The 23827-nt window shown below is 41.9% G+C and overlaps 2 protein-coding genes across 3 annotated transcripts; one reads left to right on the forward strand and one right to left on the reverse strand.

The window, feature by feature from the left end:
- The first annotated feature begins 221 nt into the window (after window positions 1-221).
- LOC109998770 (phosphoribosyl pyrophosphate synthase-associated protein 1) lies at window positions 222-16384 on the forward strand. 2 transcript variants are annotated; one of them, XM_020653639.3, is made up of 11 exons: window positions 222-804; window positions 4795-4847; window positions 4951-5017; window positions 7405-7577; window positions 8777-8892; window positions 9011-9066; window positions 9329-9474; window positions 11076-11117; window positions 14910-14980; window positions 15362-15508; window positions 15875-16384. In XM_020653639.3, the coding sequence occupies exons 1-11, from the start codon at window positions 641-643 to the stop codon at window positions 16031-16033; spliced, it is 1194 nt and encodes a 397-aa protein (XP_020509295.1). In that variant the 5' UTR covers window positions 222-640; the 3' UTR covers window positions 16034-16384. The 2 variants fall into 2 exon arrangements, with proteins under 2 accessions (XP_020509295.1, XP_020509296.1); XM_020653640.3 differs by lacking the exon at window positions 11076-11117 and having other exon boundaries at window positions 224-804.
- Window positions 16385-21243: 4859 nt separating this feature from the next.
- rasd4 (rasd family member 4) lies at window positions 21244-22856 on the reverse strand. The gene has a single exon (XM_065959472.1). The coding sequence runs from the start codon at window positions 22611-22613 to the stop codon at window positions 21987-21989; it is 627 nt and encodes a 208-aa protein (XP_065815544.1). The 5' UTR covers window positions 22614-22856; the 3' UTR covers window positions 21244-21986.
- Window positions 22857-23827: the final 971 nt, after the last annotated feature.

The following is a 23827-nucleotide window of genomic DNA, read 5'->3' on the forward strand; positions in this document are numbered from 1 at the left end:
CAGTACAACAGCTCATCAAACTCCTTAATGTCATGTTTTGTTTTCTTTAAAGTTGGGGGGGAGGGGTCGTTGCCCTTTAATTACACGTCATGTGACCCGCCTGCAGTGGTCGGTCAAAGCGAAATTCCACACGCCCACTTCTGCGCCAATCACAGCCTGTGATTGGCTGTCCTCAACGTCACTCCCCTCACTTCACACGTCCAATCAACGACGTCCAGAGGAGGTTTTTTTAGCCTCCTGCTCCGCGACCGCATTGCTGCAAAGTTTTACTGAAGCTATTTGAATGCTAGCGGCGGAGTTGTTTTGATTTCGACCGAAGAAGTTTGTGTTGCACTTTAGTTCGGTCTTGGTGGCGACATAAACCCGCTGTGTGTGTGTGTGTGTGTGTGTGTCAGCTGTCCTGTAGTCTGTTTTTCTTTTCTGTCGCTGCTCGATGGGGAGGAGGGCAGCACGAGTGTAGCCCGCATGCTCCTTTTGTTATTTACATTTTCACGTTAAGACTAGTAGTTTTATTTACTTCACGGTTGGTGATAAACTTTTTTTTTTGTTCGTGTTTATCGCTCAAACTTCTCTGAAGGATATATTTTTTTTTTCTTCTTGGTTGGAACGTTACCGAAACCCACGTTGTCGCCATAGCAACATGCCCATTCGGCGTTTCGGGGGTCACAGGTCACTGGTATCGCACTCTCACATCCCGAAGCTGTCGTATGGTTACACCAGGATGAATATCTCAAGAACTGGGTACCGAGTGTTTTCTGCCAACTCCACCACCGCATGCACCGAGCTGGCCAAGAAGATAACGGAGTAAGTTGTGTTTTTTATTTAAAGAGTTTATTTAACTGGTTTCGTCTTAATGTAAAATACAAAGTTAGTTTCATTCAGGTTTCTATCTCATTTACCTACTCTTCAGGCTTTTAGGGTTTAAACAGAAGCATTGGAAAGATACAGAAATAATCATACTAAATAAAATACAGAAATAGTCATACTAAATAAAATATAGAAATAATCATACTAAATAAAATACAGAAATAATCATACTAAATAAAATATAGAAATAATCATACTAAATAAAATATAGAAATAATCATACTAAACAAAATATAGAAATAATCATACTAAACAAAATACAGAAATAATCATACTAAACAAAATATAGAAATATTCATACTAAACAAAATATAGAAATAATCATACTAAATAAAATATAGAAATAATCATACTAAACAAAATATAGAAATATTCATACTAAACAAAATACAGAAATAATCATACTAAACAAAATATAGAAATAATCATACTAAACAAAATATAGAAATAATCATACTAAACAAAATACAGAAATAATCATACTAAACAAAATATAGAAATAATCATACTAAATAAAATATAGAAATAATCATACTAAACAAAATATAGAAATAGTCGTACTAAATAAAATACAGAAATAGTCATACTAAATAAAATACAGAAATAGTCATACTAAATAAAAAAATCATATTAAATAAAATACCGAAATAGTCATACTAAATATAATAATCATATTAAATAAAATACCGAAATAGTCATACTAAATATAATAATCATATTAAACAAAATACAGAAATAATCATACTAAACAAAATACAGAAATAGTCATACTAAATATAATAATCATACTAAACAAAATACAGAAATAGTCATACTAAATATAATAATCATACTAAACAAAATACAGAAATAGTCATACTAAACAAAATACAGAAATAGTCATACTAAACAAATGTAAACTTTATAACCTCAATACAAATTAGAGACTAAATAAGAACAAACAATAAAGTGGGGATTATGATGCTGTCCTAAAAAACCTTGAGCTCTATCACTAGTTTAATTTCAGACGGTTATTGTGTTCCTCTCATATTGAGAAGAATGACGCCGGCCAAAAATGAAACAGAATGACCGTGATCTAAAAACACTTACATGACATTAACATAAGCAGAGAGTAGACCATGTTATTCTTCTTTTCTCTAGTCCTTGACTAAAACAGCTTTATACTGCCATCAATGAGGGAGAAGCTCGAGTCTCGCTGGCTGTGTTGTTGTCAGAGACGTGTTTACATGGACGGGACGGCCGGCTCCTCCCCTTGTGTATAAAAGCTGTTTTAGTCAAGAACTAGAGAGAAGAAGAAGAACATACTCACTGATTATTTGGATATCACGTAAGTGTTTTTTAGTCATTCTGTGTCATTTGTGCAATATGAAGCTCGAGCTAACTAAAGAGCGCTAACATTATCCTGCTAACACAACAATGCAGACAACGCGAGTGTAGAGGGGTTGGAGGTGTGTCTCTGGAGGAGAGCGGAGGCTTCAGAATAGCAGAAGTTTCACCAAACAGCAGTTTGTTTTGGTTTCATGCTGGTGCGCGAGGGCGGCATCTACAGGATCAAAAAGCCGCACACTCTTCCTTTAAAATAAGAGAGACTGAGTCATGTTAAACGTGTGGTCTCAAAAAGTATTCTAGTATAGAGAATATCAACAACCTTACATTGTAGGAGATCTGTTTGTTACCGTAATCAGAGCTTCCATGTTTTTGGGGGAAAGTTATGGTCTAAGTTTGCCAATTAGAGTGTGTGAAGATTTATTGAATACATTTTCTTTGAGCTTTGCAAGTTTTCTTTGATCAAGTCCTCTTTAAAGACCCCACCCTTAATCAGCATCTTTTTAAGTGCAGATGAATAAATTCTACACAGTGAAGATGAAAGATATGCTTCATTAGATTACAAGTAATCCACATTTTTTCTTCCCTTGATGCCGGACATTCAAAGGACCTGTCATTGGGAATCATGGTGATGAAAGGAGTGTGTTGTGCAGACCAGTGCACATTTGAAACTGGATGTTATTATGCCACACAGACATAATTTAATGGGAATGACTCATGTGGCATTTAAATCGGACTTGGATAAGTAGAACAACAAGTGCAACCAGAAAGCAATGCAGCACAACAACATCCTGTTTGTTGTCCGTATGGAACCAATGATTGGTTGACTCAGATCTCTGCAAACACCAATATCTTCTATTGTTGGCTTACTGAATTCAGGGAGCACTGAGCAGTCATGTTTTTTTTTTCTCTGCCCTGCATACTTGTCAGAGAGCCAGGCAGAAGTTGCTTTGCTCGCACACAGTGAGAAGGAACAACTTTCTCTCTCTCCGTTCTCACTGGGAAAGCTAAGCTGTTGTTTGGCAACATTGCAGAACGTGATTGGGAATTATTCTGCTTTTTTTTTTAGATATTTCTGAGGTACAAAGGTTAAAAAAAACATCACAAGCTCGCAGAACACGTTAATGAATACTTAAGTGAGTATTTACTCAGGGCTGCACATGGTGTCTGGACTGAGTGTAAACAACCCTGGCACTGATGCCTTATTTTTCTTTTTATTATGTGATTTAAAGCAAGCAGGACTCGAGCAATAATCTGAGCTGTCCATCCTGAGATGAATAGAAATATATACTCTTCCAAAACATGTGAAGCACGCCCCGTATCCCTTGATTTTCCCCTTCAGTGTGTAGTCATAAAGTATTTGTAAAGGATGATTGCACTGGATGAAACATTTGATAACAGTCGAGGGATGTAAACAGGTCGAGGCAGAATGTCATTCCTTGCCAGCGGGATCTCAGCTGTCTGTCCCGGCGAAAGGAGCCGCCCGTGTGTCACCGGGCCAAACCCTTGCTGCGGTTTTGCTTTCAGGAGCCATCAAGTTCACTCATCATAATAGGCAATGATATGTGGCTGTTAAGTATTAAAATTAAACAGCGTGATTTTCCGCTCGAGGCACCGCCGTGTTCATGGTGCCTGGGCCTGTCCTCACTTTGACTTGATGCAACAGGACCGCTCTGTACTCAGTCGCAGTCTCAACTTTGTTTCTGTCAAAGTACTTTTGTTGTTGGCTTCAATGTTTTCTATGCATTCAACTTTCAAGTCTATCTGAACTATCCCAGTGTGTGCTGGACTACTCTGATCTTGAAAACTGTCTGTTCCTGCTCGAGCTGCACCCTGGATGGCCACAGGGCACATATCAATCCTCGAGTCCTTTTATGTTGTCTCTTAGTTTTTCCTGTTTGAAGGAATGAACCAATTAACAGGCTTACAAAATAACAAAACAATGAAACTGTCATGCGGATGCATTTGAGAAGTTTTTGCATGCAAAGTGTGAATCCACTCCCTAGTTCCTTGTTATTTTTCTGAGCTGTAATATGCACAGTATCATTGTCATCATCATTTATTCAAATCCTGAAAAACTTGATTGAGGGAAAACTCTCCATTACATAATTTCCAAAAGAGAAGACAATGTAAAGTAATAAGTAAGAATAATTAGAAAATTAGATGAAGGGGAGCCGGTGGCCTGGCGGACGGTGTGCTCATCCTGTGTGCAGAGGCTGTGGACCGCTGTGGTTTTGAATCTGACCTGTGGCTCCTTTCCTGCATGTCACTCCCCACTCTCTCTCTCTCTCCCCAGTTTCCGGCTCTGTCCACTGTCCTATCTCTCCAACGAAGGAAAAGCCCCAAAATCAATCTTTAGAAAACATATTTTTCGAAGAAATAAACAATTAAAATCAATAAGAAGACTCTAAGTCATATGATTCCTTAAAGTTTAGTTGGTAGGCAGAATGTATTTGCAGTAAAAGTTAATTGCTCAGTCAATAACATGTCAAAGCTCTATTAAAGCTGTCATACAAACAGCAGCATTATACACATGTTTGAACTGACAACATAAAGGTGTGTTTGTGTTTTAACACTTTGTGGTCTGTTTTCTTTTCCCAGACGCCTCGGAGTGGAGTTGGGCAAGTCAGTGGTTTACCAAGAGTCAAATAAAGGTACAGCTGATAAATATCAAGTCTTTCATTTCCACAGTGAAGTGGTGGTTTGTTGTCATGTGACTCAGATTCCAAAATGTTAATTTCTTTGTTTTATTTTCAGAGACAAGAGTGGATGTGAAAGAGTCTGTCCGTGGGCAAGACATCTTTATCATTCAGACCATCCCCAGGTGAGACAGAGAGATGGTGTGCTAATGTGTTCTGAATGTGTAAAATGACAAACACAACAAACTCTGTCTGCCTCCTCTGAGGTTTTCATCCTCCTTTGCGTTATTGATTTCATCTCACAGCTCAAAAATGTCATGCTGGATTAACTCTGATCAGCATGTAGCAGCAATAGCAACCTTTAGGGCGCACTCACACTAAGTGAAGTTTCTCCCATACCACGCTGAAGCATAATCATCCCCCCTCCCCAGTCCCCCGCTGGCCTGCGCTTACATCGCTCCGGGCCCAACCAGGCCTCAGCACAGTTTCCATACTAACATCGTCACCATACGTCTCGTGCTGCCTGAGCGCAGCATCGACACTCCGGGACCTTTTTTCTCCAAGTGAGGAAATAGAATATTTGCAGTCTGCATAATCCGGTTGAAATGAATTTAGGCCAACCATTTTGAAGTGCTCTAAGATCCGATTAAAATGGAAAGTTTACATGCCTCATGTATGGAGGCTGTAGTCCTCAAAGCGGACAACCCGGGTTTGAATCCCCCCCCCCCTCCCCCCTCTCTCTATCTGGTTTCCAACTCTATCCACTGTCCTGTCTCTCCAAAGAAGGCACAAAAATCCCCCAAATATATATCTTTAAAAAAAACCACCATGGTCAGTTATCATTTTGACATTTAAGGTAGCTTGATTGATTAACGTCAACTCATGCACTGAGTAACATGGAAGAACACACTCCCAATTAAATGTTATGGTAGCTGTCAAATGCTGGTTGGCCTAGTGGTTATATCACATGCTCGGAGGCTATGGTTCTCCAAGTGAGGAGCACAGGTTTGACTCCGGCCCGAGGCATTTTTGTGCACATATCATTCCTCACTCTCTCGTTCCTCCGTCTTCCTCCTCAATAAAGGCCCCAAAAAGTTAATCTTAAATAAATACTTCTGTGTCAGCTTGCATGGGAGGTTTGAGTCCAAAAGGCAGCTTATGTTTTTTCCAGAAGGAGAGAGAGAGAAGGATTAAAAAAAAAAAAAAAAAAAAAGCTATAGCCACTTTACTTCTCCGGTTTAGTCCTCTGTTTTTATCCTTGATCATCAGCCACACAGAGAAGCACCCTCTGGATGATAACTAAGGGTTCACAGGAGGGACATTCCAAATTTGAGCCTCTGTTATTGAGTGTGTGCTGATCCTGAAGGCCACTGACCCGCCTGTGTGACATCTCTGGTTTCAACGAGCTGTCAAGGCCAAAGTGGCAACAAACAGTTTCTTGTTACATCAACAGCACGTCGTCTTTGTAAAGCGGTGGAACTGTCCCAGTCAGCAAAATTAACTAACCCCTAATATCTGGCCCACATGCTCAAAAAGTAAAAAGTCCAGTTTATGTGGTTCAAAACTTCAGAAGTCCAGAAATCAGTATTATCCTGATCCCAACAGAGGGCTGGATAAGAGGCAAAAAAGAATAAAACGATTCACTCAGTCGAGAAATGAGAAGTTGAGAAATACAACATTTATTTATATATATATTTATATTTAGGGCATTTTTTTTATAGGATTGAGACAGAGTTAAGACCAAGGCAGGGTGAGACTGAGACAAAGCCTTAAATAGCCATAAATATCACCGAAAAATCCCTCACTTAAACCGTAACACCGGGATGGTTTTCGGCCGTAACCGGAGGGATAAAAATCAAACTATGCATGAATTGAGGTTATTTGTTCTTTTAGAAAGAGGCTTTTTTTTTCTAATCACAGTAATGACGTGGAAAAATAACCCATCAGTGGTGGTCTTGATTTAAAATCTGGAGTACACCTAGTCCAAGACTGAGACCTTCAAAAAGTGATCTCGAGACCAAGACCGATTTAGAGTACTACAACCCCAGTGTGAGCAACGGGATACACCTGAAACCCTCCATGGGATGAATATAGTGTCTGTTGGTCTATGAAAAAAGCGGACTAACAAATCCAGATCATTGTCCTCCTCTTTAAACCATTTGAAGAAGCTTGCCCTGCAGATTAGGGATCTTCATTAAAGACGGTTCTATGAGCTACCTGTCTAACTTCTTCCAGGTGTTAAATTAGAGCCAGACCTCCACATTAGTGTCACGTTTAGTAACGCAGGTGGTTTCGTGTTTCTTTTGCTGATCCAATGTACAACAACAACAACAACCTGCAGGTTTGGCTTGTGGTTCAAAGGAAGAGCTGGTTTAGGTGGAGTCTAGAAAATTGGTCATATGAAAACAATGGGAGTAAAAAGGTTTGAGCCCGACACTTTGACAGCGTGTTTATGATATGATCACCTCCAAACACCTCATCTGTCTTCACCTCTTGAATCGTCTCTCAGCTCAGCGTCTGCAGACTCTAACATCTACATTAATGCTCTAACTGAACGTGTGTTGTCTCTCAGAGATGTCAACACGGCCATCATGGAGCTGCTGGTCATGGCGTACGCCCTGAAGACGTCCTGTGCCAAGAACATCATCGGGGTCATTCCCTACTTCCCTTACAGCAAGCAGTGCAAGATGAGGAAGAGAGGATCCATCGTCTGCAAGCTGCTCGCCTCCATGTTAGCTAAAGCTGGTAAAGACTGCGGTCATTTTGACTCCTCTAAAACCACAAATAAACAATAGACTGATTCACATCTTGCATGACATGTCCCTTCCTGTAGACACAGAAACTACTTTCAAACTAGCTCTAATTATAATTTGGGTGTGACAGCTGATGAGAGCAGAGCTGTTGACTCTAAAAATAATGACTGTCAATCAATAATTATTATTTAATTGCTGGATTTCAGCAGTGAATACTCAGTTTTAATGTTGATTGAAATGTCAACATTTTGCATTTCTAAACGGTATTTGTTGTGCTTTTATTTTGAATTTTTGTACCGTCATAAACTCCTCCTGTTTGCATACAAACCTGCTTTTATTTTGAAAGACGATAAGGAACTTGCCGATAGATCGAAGATTACAAAATGAACTTATCTGCGACAAATAAAAAGATCTCATTTCAAGTCAATAAAAACAAATAAAGTGAAGGTAAATGTTTGCTGTCATACAGTGGATATTACTTATGACTCGTCAGCTGAGCTTTATGGGAGTTTTTCAAAGTAAAATGAGAGATTCAAAGGTGCAGCGGGGTAATTCTTTTCTCTCAGTGTGACTACAGGGAGACGCTGAGGTGGCTTTCCTACAGTGCGCCTAAAGGGACAAAATAGCACGTCATTAATGCGAGTAGAAAACACTATCATGAAAGTTCTCTGCTACGTGTAATGGGCCGTATTCACAGTGTCAACGAAACAGCAGAGAAGAACAGAGCAGTGAGCAGAAAACATAATGAAGCACCCCCCCCCCCCCCCCCCTCCGACTCTTCTCACACTGAATTTCCTGAATGTTTCCTGCTGTGTTCACACATCCCCTCCCCCCTGACTTCATGACTGCAGATTTCACCCTGGGGCTCACAGGAAAAAACGTCGGAGTGAAACATTCTGCTGTTTACATTTACACATTCATGTCATCTCAGATATTACAGGAAACCTCTTGAGGTGTTTATGCATGTGTGAAAACAACCTTATACTACTTCCTGATTGTAAAACACAGAAGAGTTTGTACAAGTTTAGGGAAACATCTCGATATGTGTTTAGCCTTTTTAATGTAACAGCTACACATCATGACTGACGGTACGGATGGCCACTGTGACCGCGCCCTTATTCTCACATTCTTCCATTTCAAGCCAGGCAGCACTCTGGCTCTTAAATCTGTGATGGCGTTTGTGTTTTGCAGGTCTCACTCACATCATCACCATGGACCTGCACCAAAAAGAAATCCAGGGATTCTTCAACTTCCCCGTTGACAACCTGAGGGCTTCCCCCTTTCTCATCCAGTACATCCAGGAGGAGGTGAGGCTACATCACACTGAACAGGCACGGTGCCATCGCAAAGATGGCCTTGTGCGTAGAAGACAAATGTTTTGAATGTAAGATCTCATGTAATGATCACACTTTTCTCTTCCTGCAGATCCCAGACTACAGGAATGCTATAATTGTTGCAAAGTCTCCTTCAGCTGCCAAGAGGTAAAAATACAAATCTTAAACACTCAGAATATTTTAAAGTACTTAACACCTCCTGCCCTCGTCTTTCTTTAACTCTACACTTTAAGCGTGCTCCTTTCTTTCCATATCACCACCTTTTGTCCCTTTAAGTCCGTCCAAGCTTCTGTGCCAACGTCTTTCTGCTCTTTCTCTTTCTCTGCCTACGTATCTGTTTGTGTTTGTGTTGGTGTTGTGTCTGTCAGTTCCTTTGACTTTTGTGTGACCGCGTGTCTGTCTGTCTCAGAGCTCAGTCCTACGCTGAGAGGCTTCGACTCGGGCTGGCGGTGATGCACGGCGAGGCCAACCACTCAGAGTCAGACATGGCCGATGGGCGACAGTCTCCCCCCTTGTCCCGCACCACCACAGGACACACCGGCCTGGAGCTGCCACGTAAGACACGCAATATATCAGCTCTTCTGTCTTTACTTTTAGTTTCATCTTCTTCTGTAACCTCTCACATTTATTCAGAGACGTTTTTTTTTTTTTGGTGGTGTGAGCAGTTTCATGACTTGATTCTTTGATTGGCTGAATAAGATTACAGGGTCTGAAGTTAACCTTTGGACTCACCGGCCACGCTGTTGGTTAGATGAAAAACTCCCCTGCCAAACGTATTTGACTGTCCAAAGTAAAGGGTTAGTGTAAATCAATTGTTTGGAGAGCTGGCTGACCCTTTGTAAATGTCATCACATATTAGCTATTTACTTAGCCTGATGCTAACACTAGCTAGAAGCAGACATATTGCACCAGGGTAAGTCATGTCCTGAACATGACGTGGCTGTGTGTGTGTGTGTGTGTGTGTGTGTGTGTGTGTGCATGCCCCTGCAAAGCCCCAACATGCAGGAGAAAGAAGCTGCAGCTACAACAAAATGTGGTTAAAGCTTTAAAAAATGAAATGACTTAATTTGGTACAAAAATGCACCTGACATAAAATCTTCCTGCTTTTGGTGCTTGGCAGGCGTGGATCTCAGACAACCTTTTTATGCTCCTGTATGCAGCCTGTTACTTTATGGTTTCCAGAAAGCTTTGTTGCTAACAGCTCAGTTTGAGTGCTTGAATTTGGATCCACTCATTTGGACTGCTTTAGACCCAGAGTTCACTGGAGAGTTTATATATCCGGTCTGGCCTGGGAACGCCTCAGAATCCCCCAGGAGTAGCTGGAAAACGTTGCTGAGGAGAGGGACATCTGGGGAAACTTACTTAGCCTGCTTAACCAGCCCAGGATAAGTGGAAGATAATGGATGGATGGATGTACTTTGGATCTATGTGGTCAGCAGGATCTGTGACGATGAGCCTCACCATGTGTTTGAAGCTTCACAGAAATCATAAAACAAAGTTTTTATGCCACAAATTCAGAAACGAAATCACTCAAATGCTTTCTTTATAAGTTCAAAATGCCTGTGCTGATCCTCACTCATGGATCTCTAAAACTGTGAATAACGGAAACTCCTATGATCCCATGACCAGAGACCATGCTGACCCTAATGTTTGACTCCCTCTCTCACACAACGTCAGCTTCCTGAGCATGTTTCAGGTCAGGTCATCCCTGCCTCAGGCCATGTGTTAGCCAGCTGTGAAATACTGCAGACTGACTGACACCACTGTCAGGTTTATTTCCTTCCTCCTCCTCCTTCTCCTCATCTTCCCCATTTTACTCTCTTTTCAACTCAATCTAGCTTATCTCCCCTTCAACTTGAAAATGTGTTTCTTGTCAGCCTTATCTCTTTGCCAGCAGCAGGAGCTGAATCCTTTCCATTCAAGGCGTTTCTCTCTGCCTTCACTTGTGCATTGATTACATAAAATGTGAGTTTATCAACAGGAAGGCTTCTCGCGGCTGAGTGCTGACTCTCTGGGATCTAGACACTCCTCCACCTCAGAGGAAACTCTGGAGAGTTGTTGATTTCACTGAATTCTCTGTAATGGTTTGTCTGTTGTTTTGTCAGATGTGGTCATTAATATTTCCTGTTCCGTCCTTTTTTCTCATGCCAACGCAGGCGGCAGACATCATGTCCCATTCCCTGGGATAGAGCTCCCAAGTATGATCAGAACACTTGAATGGCTTCTTGTTTCTTTTTGGTCTCACTGCATGGAACGACAGGATGAGTCACTGAGGGCTTCCTTTAAACGTCCACAAATCCAACAATAAAAGTGACAGGAGTCCAAAAATAGATGATTGCTACAAAGACTTTTAACATGACCTCCTTAAGGCCTCATGCCCTGTCTCTATGACAACCGTCTGTTGACAACAGCCGCTGTATGACCGACACTGCTCTCTTACTTTTTTTTTTTGTTTTTTTGTTTTTTTCTTTGAGATTTTATATTTTCCGATCAGACTCAGAGCAAAGAGGATTAGAGTACAAGACACGATCCATAGGGGGGGAAACTCTGGGGAATATCATACATGTGGAAAAGAGTGCTGGTGACATCAACAGCACCTTTCTGGAAAGTTGAAAGATTTTCAAATTGAGTTCTCAGAGCGGCCGCACAAAAAAGGTGAAGCACTCGGGGCGCTGCGCTTTGTGCAAACGCTCCCTCCTCAACTGAAAACAACTGAAAAAAAGATGCTGGTGCTCAGAAAAAAAAGGCTGAATCTGGTTGATTCTTATTAGATGTTTTTTTTTGTCGCACGATGTCAGGAGGCTTGTCAGTGCAAACTAAAGTTTTCAAGACCTTGATAATTTGTTTCGCTCTATACTTTTTTGATAGCGTGCGATTCAAAGCGATACTATCTCTGATCTGTAGAATCCAAAAAATACCAGAGTTTTAAAAAAACAAACCCCACCAGATCTTCAGTCGTATTTTTAACCCACAGCTGCTGCGAGAGAGAGAGAGAGAGAGAGAGCGAGCGACAATGGTCCTTTCAAATTCACAGGTCAGCAAATACTGATCCTGAAGTCCTTTTGGCGTCTCGTAAAGATGTTTTAGTCTCTTACAGACAGAGAGCACAGGAGGTCATTAAGGTGTCTGAATTGCACAAATACATCGGCAACATTTCGGTGCTGAAACGTTGCCGATGTATTTGTGCAATTTAAAAAGTGTGCAAAGGTTTGCCTGCAATTTTTGTTAATTAAAAATAGAACACCAATTCCATTGGGGTGCTAAGGACTGCAACCGCTATCATTACTGTTTGATTTGTTCTAGAAACATTTGGAAGTTTAAAATTCAGGTATTGTAAGAAACTTCGTGCACACACCAACAGAATTGAAACACTATGCACATGTCCCCATCCTGCAGGTTAAGATCCATGTGTGCCTCTTCCTGGAGTTTAAATCAAAGCTGCCTTGAATATTGATGGCATCATTATTGATTTTGAGTATTTCACACGCTCAGCTCAGCTCACAGCTGACGTTACAGATGCATTACAGATGCATTACTCTTCTTCTTGGAGCCTGCAACACGAGGGCTGCCCCTCTTTTCTCCTTTAATTCATATTACGATGAGTCGGAACCTGCCTGACCCCGGCTTGTCCACCCTACATATGAGACTTTATAAGAGATGGCCGTACTGTCCTGATAGAAGCACACTGGGTATTTGTTTTCCCCTAAAGGGTTGATGTTTTTTGTTGGAAGCCCTCAGACTCACATCCTCTCTGTTGAAATGAATTTGTTTTCTGTGAAGTCAGAATGATTCCTTGACTGTGACATGAACAACGAGGCTCATGTTGTCTTCAGTTTTTCAAACCCACAAGAATCTGATTATTGGAAATTCAGGAGGGAAAAGAGCCGAATGGAGACATGAAGAGAATGGCGATCTCATTTTGTTCCTCGCTCTGCTCAAGTCTTCTACGCGAGTGTGAAGTTACAAACTAATTGGCCCTCTGTTGATTATGAAACGGGAGATTTCTGCTCCGCAAGAACTAAAAGAAAGCGCTCCATTCATGATCTTTTCCCAAATTCTGCTCATGTTTCCCATTTGCATGTTTCCCTCTTCGACAGGTTTTGAGCTCAGAAACGGCTTCATTCTCTGTTTTGTTTTTTTAAAGTCCTTGCACAGAGGCCTTGCTGTACGGTCTTGTGTTGGATTTTGGGAAACGGCCTCTGAGCGTGTCTTGCTGTTGTTTGGGGTATCGTGGTTATGCAGTTTCTAGACCAGAACTGTTCCTTAGTTGAAATCTGTTCAAACACCTGAAGCATTTCATAGTTTTTAGGGTAAAGGAGACTGAAATGTTTCGTCCTCAGTATAATAATCTGTAAAGAAGAGTGTTTGATAAGATTACAACTAATGATCTCTGCTGGTCTGTGGTTCATAAAGGAGGCTCAGCTCTACACCCATTAGTCCATCCACCACCATCAGGGGTGGAGATTTAAACCCTGGTTCCACATTTCTTACAACCCGAAAACCTTAAATGTTTCATCTTACTGATACTGCTATCAAGACTCACCTGTCCTGTAATATAACATAAAAAGTAGAGGTGGGGGAAAAAAACGAGTTTCTTCTCTAAGATTTAAAATCGATTCTCAACTTCCAAAAATCTATTTATTTATTTTAATTTAAAAAATGTTTTGGGCTACTCGGTGACTCCCTGTTAAGTGCTAAAGCTCTTTAACTCAGGAGAATGACAAATAGAGCAACAAGAAATTCAGCCAGTCTCACAGATGACTGGAGGAGATCCTGAAGTCTTTACTCATTCATACATAGACTTTGAATCCAGAATCATTTCGAATCGAAAATCTATTCTGACTCGAATCTTGAGGCAGCCAAAGATTTCCAGCCCTAATAAAAACACACAAACATGGCTCGTCTAATAAAGTTGTTGAATTTCCAGCCGACAGGTATTTAACCTCTGGTCGGTTGTTTGAAGGAAGCAAAGAGCTTTAAAGTTTGGCTGCATTTCACCAAAACAAAATGTGCATGTTGCACGATCAGCAAGATATTTCTTTCACATCATCATCCTCATGCAGCTCCTTCCACTGCCTAAAGATAGGACTGGGCGACATATCGAGTTTTTAAGATGTATTGATTTATTTTTAAACGACATACAGGGTCAGACAACATCGTTAATATCGATTTAGCTTACGTTGCATTAAAATGATGTCTCCTGTAGAGCGGCCCGTTCACCTGTTTCTCATCTCACTGTCTACCTCGTCACAAGGACACATTTTTTTTTATTGAAGATAAGGAACATTTTTATTTAATATTACTTTTTAATTTCACAAACATGTTGTTTATTTTTCATACATTTTCGACGTCTGGATATATACGGAGTATCACCATTCAGCTAAACGATATTGAGACATGAGTCCAGCCCTACCGATGAATTGTTAAAACTTTGTCAACTCCAGATGCTGCTGCTGCGTCAGCACACTGATCCTCCTACTCCACACAAACTGTAGCAAGTCCTGTTTATTAAAAATATTATTCCAATGTTGAAATGCATGTTGAAGTCAGCAGCTAGATAGCAAACGAAACGAGGTGACATAAGGTTACGATATGAGGTGATCAAGGCCAGGTCATTTAATTAACTTTGAGAACTAAAAGAGGTTAAATAAAATGATCTCTACTCAGTAACAGTTTGGATCAAAATTTAAGTTTGTCTCGATTTCAACTAAATAATAGAAAGTATCGATACAGAGTCTTGATAGTGGTCTCAATTTTTAAAAAAAAGAACCCAGTCCCTAACCATCATACTACATGACTGATCCGGTGGTGGATGGAAGCTGGTTGGTGTAGAGCTGTCCTGCATGTTTGTTTGTCAAATCCTCTGTCACCAAATCTCCCTCTTTTTGTATTTGATTTGATTTACCTCCCTTGTAGAATCCGATGGAGGTTACAGGTTAGAACCGAACTCTTTTACAGCAAAGTCATTTTCCTCCTTCTGTGTCTTTCAGTAATGATGGCAAAGGAGAAGCCGCCCATCACTGTCGTTGGAGATGTCGGAGGCCGAATCGCCATCATTATTGTAAGTCAAAAACAAATCAGCCTCTCTTATTAACTCATGATCTGCGGCGCTGTGGTCCTCCAGACTGGTGGCCCGGGTTCGAGTCCCACCTGTGGCTCCTTTCCTGCATGTCATTCCCTACTCTCTCTCTCTCCCTGATTTCTGACTCTATCCACTGTCCTATCTCTCCAGTAAAGGCACAAAAAGCCCAAAAATAAATCTTTAAATAAAATAAAAACTCCTGATTTGCTGTAAGACGCAGTGTGAGGGATCCCTCTTTGTTGTGATAATCTAACTGCCAATTTCCACAGACTCTGTGCGCTGCATATTGACATAAAGTCTTCCAGCAGCTTTAAAATAAATGTGTAATTCCTTTAAACTGCGACTCACTCACTCTGTCAGGACGACATCATCGACGACGTGGACGACTTTGTAGCAGCTGCAGAGATCCTGAAGGAGAGGGGAGCCTACAAAATCTACATCATGGCTACACACGGTCTGCTGTCGGCCGACGCCCCCAGACTCATAGAGGAGTCTGCTATCGATGAGGTAAGGCCGCGTGTGCACGGTGGAAAATGTCAAGGTCAAAGGTCAACATCAGGACAAAGTTCATTTGGTCAAAAATAAGCACTTCTGCTAATGTCTTAAACGCTCGTATTGTTTTGTCTCTTTCTAAGAGTGTTTCATGACTTTTCTGTGCTTTGTTTTGTGTCAGGGAGCTTTGTGAACTTAAACTTCACCAGACTTCACTTAAAACCCAAATCATATGTGCTATTGAGACATTTTTAAAACTGAAGACACACAAACTTAGGCCCCGCCCACTCCAAACACTAACCATTTTCTGCTTTGTTTGTTATTTTAAACTACTCAAACATCTGACTGAAATGAATTCATGCTGGTGTCTTGCGCCCCCAGGTGGTCGTGACCAACACTGTTCCTCACGAGTTGCAGAAGCTGCAGTGTCCAAAAATCAAAACCGTGGACGTCAGTATGATCCTGGCTGAGGCCATCCGACGCATCCACAACGGAGAGTCCATGGCCTATCTGTTCCGCAACATCGCTGTGGATGACTGAGGCATCACACACACTTCAACACTTAACATTCCTGCTGACATTAGTGAGCACACACACACACACACACACACACACACACACTCTGATGACCAAGACCTCAGGTTGACTCCAGCCTGTGCTTTATTTCCTCCTGTTTGTTCTGCTGTTACACACAGAGGCTGCTCTAGCCGTATGTTACAAATGAAAAAGCTTCATTTTCTCTGTTACTTAATGGGACTGCACCGACTCTACAAACTGTTACACTTCACTGACTCTGTCACCATTTGAAAAACATAAATACCACAAACATAATGTATCAAGCAGCCCTTTGAGTATGCTGCAGAATCCAGTAAATAAATCAGTTCTTCTGGAGTCAGAGACCTCCTGTCATTCTTTGGGATGCATGTTTAAAGTGACTAATGCTTGGGACTGCTTTATACCTGCTGGCAGAGATGAAGCGGTTTTGCATTTTTGAAGTCTGAAGATGTTTCTGGAGCTGTCAGAACATGTGGCCTCACTTCTGACACTCTACTTTCAGTCACAGTTTCAGTCACAGCTGCGGCTTCTTGCTTTATGAAGCGATGGGTGTAAAATGTAAAACAGTGTTTTTCAGCTGCAGTTTGCTTATTCACATTAAACGGGACAGCACCCGTTAGCGTTAGGAAATACAGGACGGTGTCAGAGGAAAGTTAGGTAGTGCACGCTGGGTGTCGGGGTGCCTTCATTTCCTCCTGTGAGTACATCCTGTTACATGTAACCAGGAGAAAAGGTCAGTACAACCTTTCGTGTGCCACCTGAAACGACCAGATTAGAAAAGTTTCATGTTTGAGGATCACACACACACACACACACACACACACACACACACACACACACACACACACACACACACACACACACACACACACACACACACACACACACACACACACACACACACACACACACACACACACACACAGACGACCTATGGGAGAGATGTCAGAGTGAGCGCCTGCACATGAATGAGCGCTCAAGCACTTGGGTGTTTGGCGCCTTGTTCCACCTCTACAACAAGTCACACTTTCCAAACATGTTCAACAAAGCTGAGCTACTGCCGCCCGACTTATTATGATTAAATGTTAAAAAAGGAACTGATACTTTATTAGTAAATGCTATAAAATCCCCTTTAATTCACCTTCAAATCACTTGTATGGATTTTCCAAAATGTGAATTCACTTGTAAATATTATGAATCCTATTTTACAAAACATTTACATTGATATGCTGTCTTTGTGCTGTTTTAAGTGAAATATAAATACATTAAATATTGTGCAAACCATCACATTATGTTCCTGTTTATAAATTACACAACATCCAAACTTTTTAGGAATGTGGGTCGTTTAAATCTGTGCCTCGTATTACAAACACGACCCACGCATGACAGATGACGGCTCAGCCAGAGTAAAAATATACATGTGACACATACTACCTTATTTTAGCTCTAACACAAAAGAATCAATCATGAAAGCTTCATATAGACCGCTGAGATTTCACTAAATAGTACCTACAAACTCTGGCTGGGGTATCTGCCCAAGACCCTGAACTTGTTCTAAACGCCTCAGAGTTGCTGTAATCTGCTGAGGAGCTTTGACCAAGTCCAGGGGCAAAGGCACGAGTCTAAACACTGTCTGAATGGCGTCCCGCAGGGCAGGTTGTTCTAGTAAAGGTTGTGTACTGCAGTCAGAAATGTCCAGAAATCCTTGAAAATGTCCCTCTCAGGCATGAATAAGAGCAGACGCCTGTGTGTCGAGATGACAGATCCGCACACCTGCGTGTGTGTGAAGCTGCTGAGACCCCTTCTCTTTGCAAATGATCATGAGCCGAGGCGGAAGAATGTTTAAAAGTGGACTGAAAGAGGAACTGCCTGCAAACGTTAACTGTGTTACTTCCTCATTATTAAAACAGGAAACTTTGTTCACACTAATCTGATGGAGGTGTGTGTGTGTGTGTGTGTGTGTGTGTGTGTGTGTGTGTGTGTGTGTGTGTGTGTGTGTGTGTGTGTGTGTGTGTGTGTGTGTGTGTGTGTGTGTGTGTGTGTGTGTGTGTGTGTGTGTGTGTGTGTGTGTGTGTGTGTGTGTGTGTGTGTGTGTGTGTGTGTGTGTGTGTGTGTGTGTGTGTGTGTGTGTGTGTACTGCTCCACAGGTTGCAGTTAGGGGAACTGTGTGCAGTTATTTTAGGAACTTAAAAAAGCCCTTTTTCATCAACAGGTTTATCAGGAGTTTTATTTTCTAAAGTTCAGACTCTGCATGAGTTCAGTTTGTCCTCCTGCCTGAGCCTCGCTGCTCGACCTGCTCCAATAAAGAGAGAGAGTCATCAACCATAACATAAAAAACAAAAAAGAGAGGAGGTCAGTGGTGTAAGTGAGCGGCTCTGAGAAAAGTGAAGTGTGCATGGAAAAGAAAAAGAACATTTTCGCATGTCAAGGACATCGTTGTTGACTTGGCAGGCTGGTGACAGCCGTAACGTAGCATGTGAGGACGGGAACATTTGTTAATTGGGAGCAGAAAAACCTCAGCTTTAAAAAATACCCGCCTACGTGTGGACTAGGCTTAAGGTGGCAGCAGGTGTAGAGACTGTGAGCAAGAGAAGAGAAGGCAACAACCTAACAGGCCAGACGGCGGTCACTGGTGTCACACCTGGAATAACGCTGCATTCAGGTGGTGTCGGACACGTCGGAAAAACCAGTTTCCGCACATGAACACCTGCTCAAGTCGAGAACAACAACTTGGAAAGTCGGAAAAGAATTAGGTGCCCGACTTGACGTCAGAATCGTCATCAGATGGGGGAGACAAAATATGTTTTGTAGCCTATATGTTATTGCAGGTGTGACAAAGTGTTTGTTGGTCTCTCTCCCTCCTCCCCTCTCTCGATCAGCTCACAGATCTTTGTGATCGAGAGGTCTGATTGGTCAGGTGGCTGTCAGGTGGCAGGTGAGGTGTTCAATAAAAAGTTACCATGGCGATCTACCCTGGCAAGAAGTGAAGCAGGTATGTAGGCCTACTGAAAACCCAGGGTGAACCCTTCATAGCCCCTCCTGCTCTCAGCTTTAGTTAGAATCATTTCCAGAGATGTGAAACGTGTTCATGGTATTAAGACTGTTTCAGCTGTCTAAGCTAACGAGGGGTTAAAGGTTCAAAGAGAAGCTTCTGATTGACCGAAGACAAATCCAGTCATGACAGACGGACGACGGACAGTCACATAAAGTCACATTTATTTGGTTGTCAGAACATTTAAGAAAGTAGAAACCAAAAAAAAGTAACACAGCGTTCAGTCTACATCAACATCAACCCCTCTCTCTGTGATGAGAAGATAAAACCGCAGACACTAAGGTCACACTACTTTTATCCAGATTCATGAAATGCAATGTGTGTTTTTCATCTACAGGTGGCAGCAGAGGTCCTCAAATACTTAAACCGACAGACACAGGGAGGACTTCTTCTCTCTGTTACTTTTTGCTTATTGAGCCACATCACAGCACACCATGGAAGGAGAAAATGAACATAAAATAAATCAGAAATCATGTTGCATCAACCATTATTTAAGTTATTTTTGTTGCTTTGATTAGATGGGACAGCTGAACAGAGAGGGAAATGTTAGGAGGAGAGAGTGCGGGATGACATGCAGCAAAGAGCCGAGGTGGGATTTGAACCCACAGCCACTTCAATGAGGACTAAAGCCTCTGTACATGGGGCGCGGGAGTAGGCCACCTGACGCCCCATGATGCATCTATTAAATGTTACATATAAACCTCATGTTACCTCAGATATCTGTGTTCCTCTTCAGTGTGACAAACATGCTGAAGGGAAGATCTTTAAGTTTCTTCAACACTATTTCAAATACTCTTTATCTTTTTCACTTATCCAGAGGCGTGTCAAGAGGGGTGGCATTGGGGCCCCCTTTTGAAATCTTGTCGTCCACCTCAAAATCCTTAAACCATGATTGGCTTGTCAGAGGCGACTTGTGTTGGAATGAACTGTTCTGGCTGTGTTATTCACATGTCTTTTGTAAGTACCTTGAATTGTAAATATAAATTCATACAGGTGAGATGGAAAAGAGTGAGTCTATTAAAATCTGCAAGAAAACTCCTGTATGAACTAACAATCAATAATTCGATTCTGAAATATTGCAAGTAAATTTCTTTTTGCAAGTTAGACAGCATGCATTTTTAGGTACTTTAAATTAGAGCTCGGTCGATTCGGTCGATATGAGCATTTCAAGTGTCTATTGGTATCAGCTCATTTGTTTTTGCAGATATTACTCGATTTATTCACCAGTGAAATGGACTTTAATTTGAGTTTCATTGTGTTACACTAGCAGTTCTCTTTCACCAGCAGAGGGCGCTACATGGATAACAACCAGCATCATCACTCTCCAGAGCTTCAAGCGGTGATGCACCAACACGCTCAGTTACTTTCCAGTTGAGTGAACATCTTGTCTTCATGATAAATCTTCTCCACAAGTGTTTGATAACTGAGGGATCAACACAATAAATGTTTATATCTTTAAAAATCGAACATAGAGCGAAGAAAGATATCGGCTGATTTATCGGTCTCAGATTATCTCTTTATGTTACTATTGATATCAGTATCGGCCTCAAAATGAGTCAGGGCCTGCTTTTAATTGTGACTTTAAAATTAAGCTTACACAATGTTTATGTTTCCATCTCTTGTGTTTATGTTAAAGTGGATCTTATGAGAGATAGAAAGGGTTAATAAATTAAATCAATTCAAATGTCTCAGTCACATGCCCCCTGACTTTGTCTAAAGACTTAATATGATGTAAATATCCCTTCACTGGCTTCACCTCTTGATAAGACTCTTACTGCATAACCTGGGCTGACCCCTTCCTCTATGTCAGAGCTTTTAACCCCTTATGAACCAGGACGCGGTCTGAGATCCTCTGGTAGAGCTCTGCTGGCTGCTCTAAGGTCATGACTGAAACCTAAAGGGGGACAGACCCTCCAAACATTGGACCAGCCTGCCAGAGGAGACCAGATCTGCACTCATTTATAATGTTTTATTCTATTAGTGTGCTTTTATTGTCTGTGGTGAAGCACTTTGTTACCTGTCTTCAAAAATAAATCCCTTAAATGTAAATATTATAAACGTTTCTTTAATCATCTTGAATGAACTTATAAAATGTTCTCCTGGGCGATGTCGCTGCACGTAAAAGAAAGATTCACACATCACATTTCCCTTTGTACATGTTTGTTTCTTTTATTACAGTTTCATCCACTTTCAACTTACATCTTTTAAAAAAAACAGACGGCAAATCATATACAACATCATTTCATAGTAAAAAAAAAATCAATCCATTAAAAAAAACATCTTCAATGTTTTCATAAAATGAAAAGTGCATCAACAGTTTAACCTTTTGCATTTCACCACTTTTTGTAAAAACGTATGAGTCGTCATGACGTGCTTCTTTTATTTTTTTTGGGGCAAATTCAACTCGTTTATAAAAACGTTGTAAACATTTTCCATGTGCTACAGCTGATCGTTAAAAGACGTGAAAGACACACAAACCACGACACACAGATACACGCACGTGTGTGTCAGAAAAAAACAGTCTGTTGAACTTTTTTTTTTTTTTTAAATCTGAAAATTCATAATTTTACACATCGATCCAAAAACACAAGCAGCTCGTCACCAAAATAAAAGCAGCAATGACATGAGGTGGAGTAAACAACGGAGTGGTGAATTCTTCTTCACACTATTTTTGACCGGCTCTCTGTTAAAGTCCAGCCTTCCTCCTCCTCCTCCTCCTCCTCCTCCTCCTCCTCCTCCTCCTCCGTCTCTCACATTTCTAACCTGACGTCTTTGTCAGTCCACGCTCTTGAATCTGGCTCCAGCAGCTCTTCACTTCCCGCCTTCAAAATAAAACAGTCAGGGTTTTTCCTCCTCTTCCTCCTCCTCCTCCTCCTCGGTCTCCCTTTACGACAGGATGCAGCTGTTGGTCTTGTTCATGGGCGGTCTGAAGTTGGTGTCTTTGGGGAACGTCTCCCTGCGTCTGCGCAGCACCGGGCTGAGGCGGCTCGGGAGGTTTGCCTGCTGCAGGAGCTCCTTGAACACCTCCACCACGTTCTCGTTCTCTTTAGCCGACGCCTCCAGGTAACTGTTGTTCCAGTCCATCTCCACCGTGGACAGCACGTCCTCGTTGGACACCTGGCGCTCCTGCTCCCGGTCCGCCTTGTTCCCCACCACCACGATGGGCGTGTACTTGTCCTCCTTGATCTCCAGGATCTCGTCCCTGAGGCTCTTCACCGCCTCCAGGGACTCGGGGTCGTCCACGGCGTACACCAGGGCGAAGGCGTCGCTGTTCTGGATGGAGAGCTTCCGCATGGCGGGGAAGGAGTAGCTGCCGCTCGTGTCCAGGATCTCCACCGTGATCTTGACCCCTCCGATGTCGTACTCCTTGCTGTGCATCTCCTCCACCGTGCGCCGGTGTTTGGGCTCAAATTTGTCCAGCAGGAAGCGTTGGATCAGCGCCGTCTTGCCCACTCCTGCCGCTCCAAGAAACACCAGACGCACCTGGGTCTTCTCCTTCACCTCCAGAGACATGCTGCTTTTTCAGATTTGTTAGCAAAGCAAAAGAAAATAAACACTGCCTTTGTCTTCTCTTTGCAAAATACCGCAAATTCAAACACTTGTTCAGAAATGTAATCTTTTGAAAAACGTCCTCTTCTTGCAGACTCTTTCCTCTCCTCGCTGTTTTCACCTCCCACGTTTGTTAAGCTGGCAGTGGCTCTCAGTCAATGCAGCTCAAACTTGTTGTGTGTTCAGTGCTTCTCTGTGACTGATCCCACACACACCGCCTTTTATGCCTGTTTTGGTGAGAGAGCGGCCATGCCCTCCTGCAGCTGCAGCCAATCAGCAGAAGGCAGCCTGTTGAAGCGCTTACACGCCAGGCAGCCAATGAAGACGGAGCAGGGACAGAGGAGGAGCAAACAGAGCACTGAAAACACTGAGGTGTGTCCTGATTATAATGTCTAGGTGGGGTCACAGAGTACCTCGGTGAAGAGACACCATCTGCTCATCATTTCCACGCCTCCGTCTTGACACCATAAAGACAAACTAGACTGTCCCTCCAGGATTTTACAGCTTTTTAGGGTTTATTGCTACCTAAAATCTCTGATGACGCAGCAACTTTGAAAAAATGCATCATGAGCTTCAATATTTTGACACTTTAAAAAACAAAGATTGCACAAATAGTTACAACTGAACAGAGATTTCTAAATAATGTTGGCCTGTATCCATTAACAGCTTCTCTTTTTTTCTTTTTTTGCGCTGGCAGAGGTTGAGACTACAATGAGAGGACTCTTCTCAGCGGTGCTTACTGTTGCTAGGCAACAGAAGTTTGCTCACTGCACTGCCGCTTCCCCTCGAAAAAGTGACCGTTTGAAAGTCTGATTCAAATTGCTCTGTGTGCTTAATGTTTGATTTTTTATCAGGGAATGTCACCAAGAGAACATGAAAACAACGCGTAGGAGTCATGTGCTGGCAATATGAATGTGTATGAATGGGATTAGTTACTCCTGATGGACTCTTTACTCAGCAGCCTCTACCATCAGTGTGTGAATGTGTAGGTGTGACCTGCAGTTTAAAAGCACTTTGAGCAGTCAGAAGACTGGAAAAGTGCTACACAAGATCAAGTCCATTTGGAGTTCATTGACATTACCGCTGGTCGCTCACTTGACTGAAATGTGCAGGAGTTTTACGTTTGTCTAAATACAGCATCAGTTGTTTTACTCCTCTAGTGATGAAAAGGAAAGTTA

The sequence above is a fragment of the Labrus bergylta genome, chromosome 1, assembly GCF_963930695.1.
Source record: "Labrus bergylta chromosome 1, fLabBer1.1, whole genome shotgun sequence".
In the NCBI taxonomy this organism is placed as follows: Eukaryota; Metazoa; Chordata; class Actinopteri; order Labriformes; family Labridae; genus Labrus; species Labrus bergylta.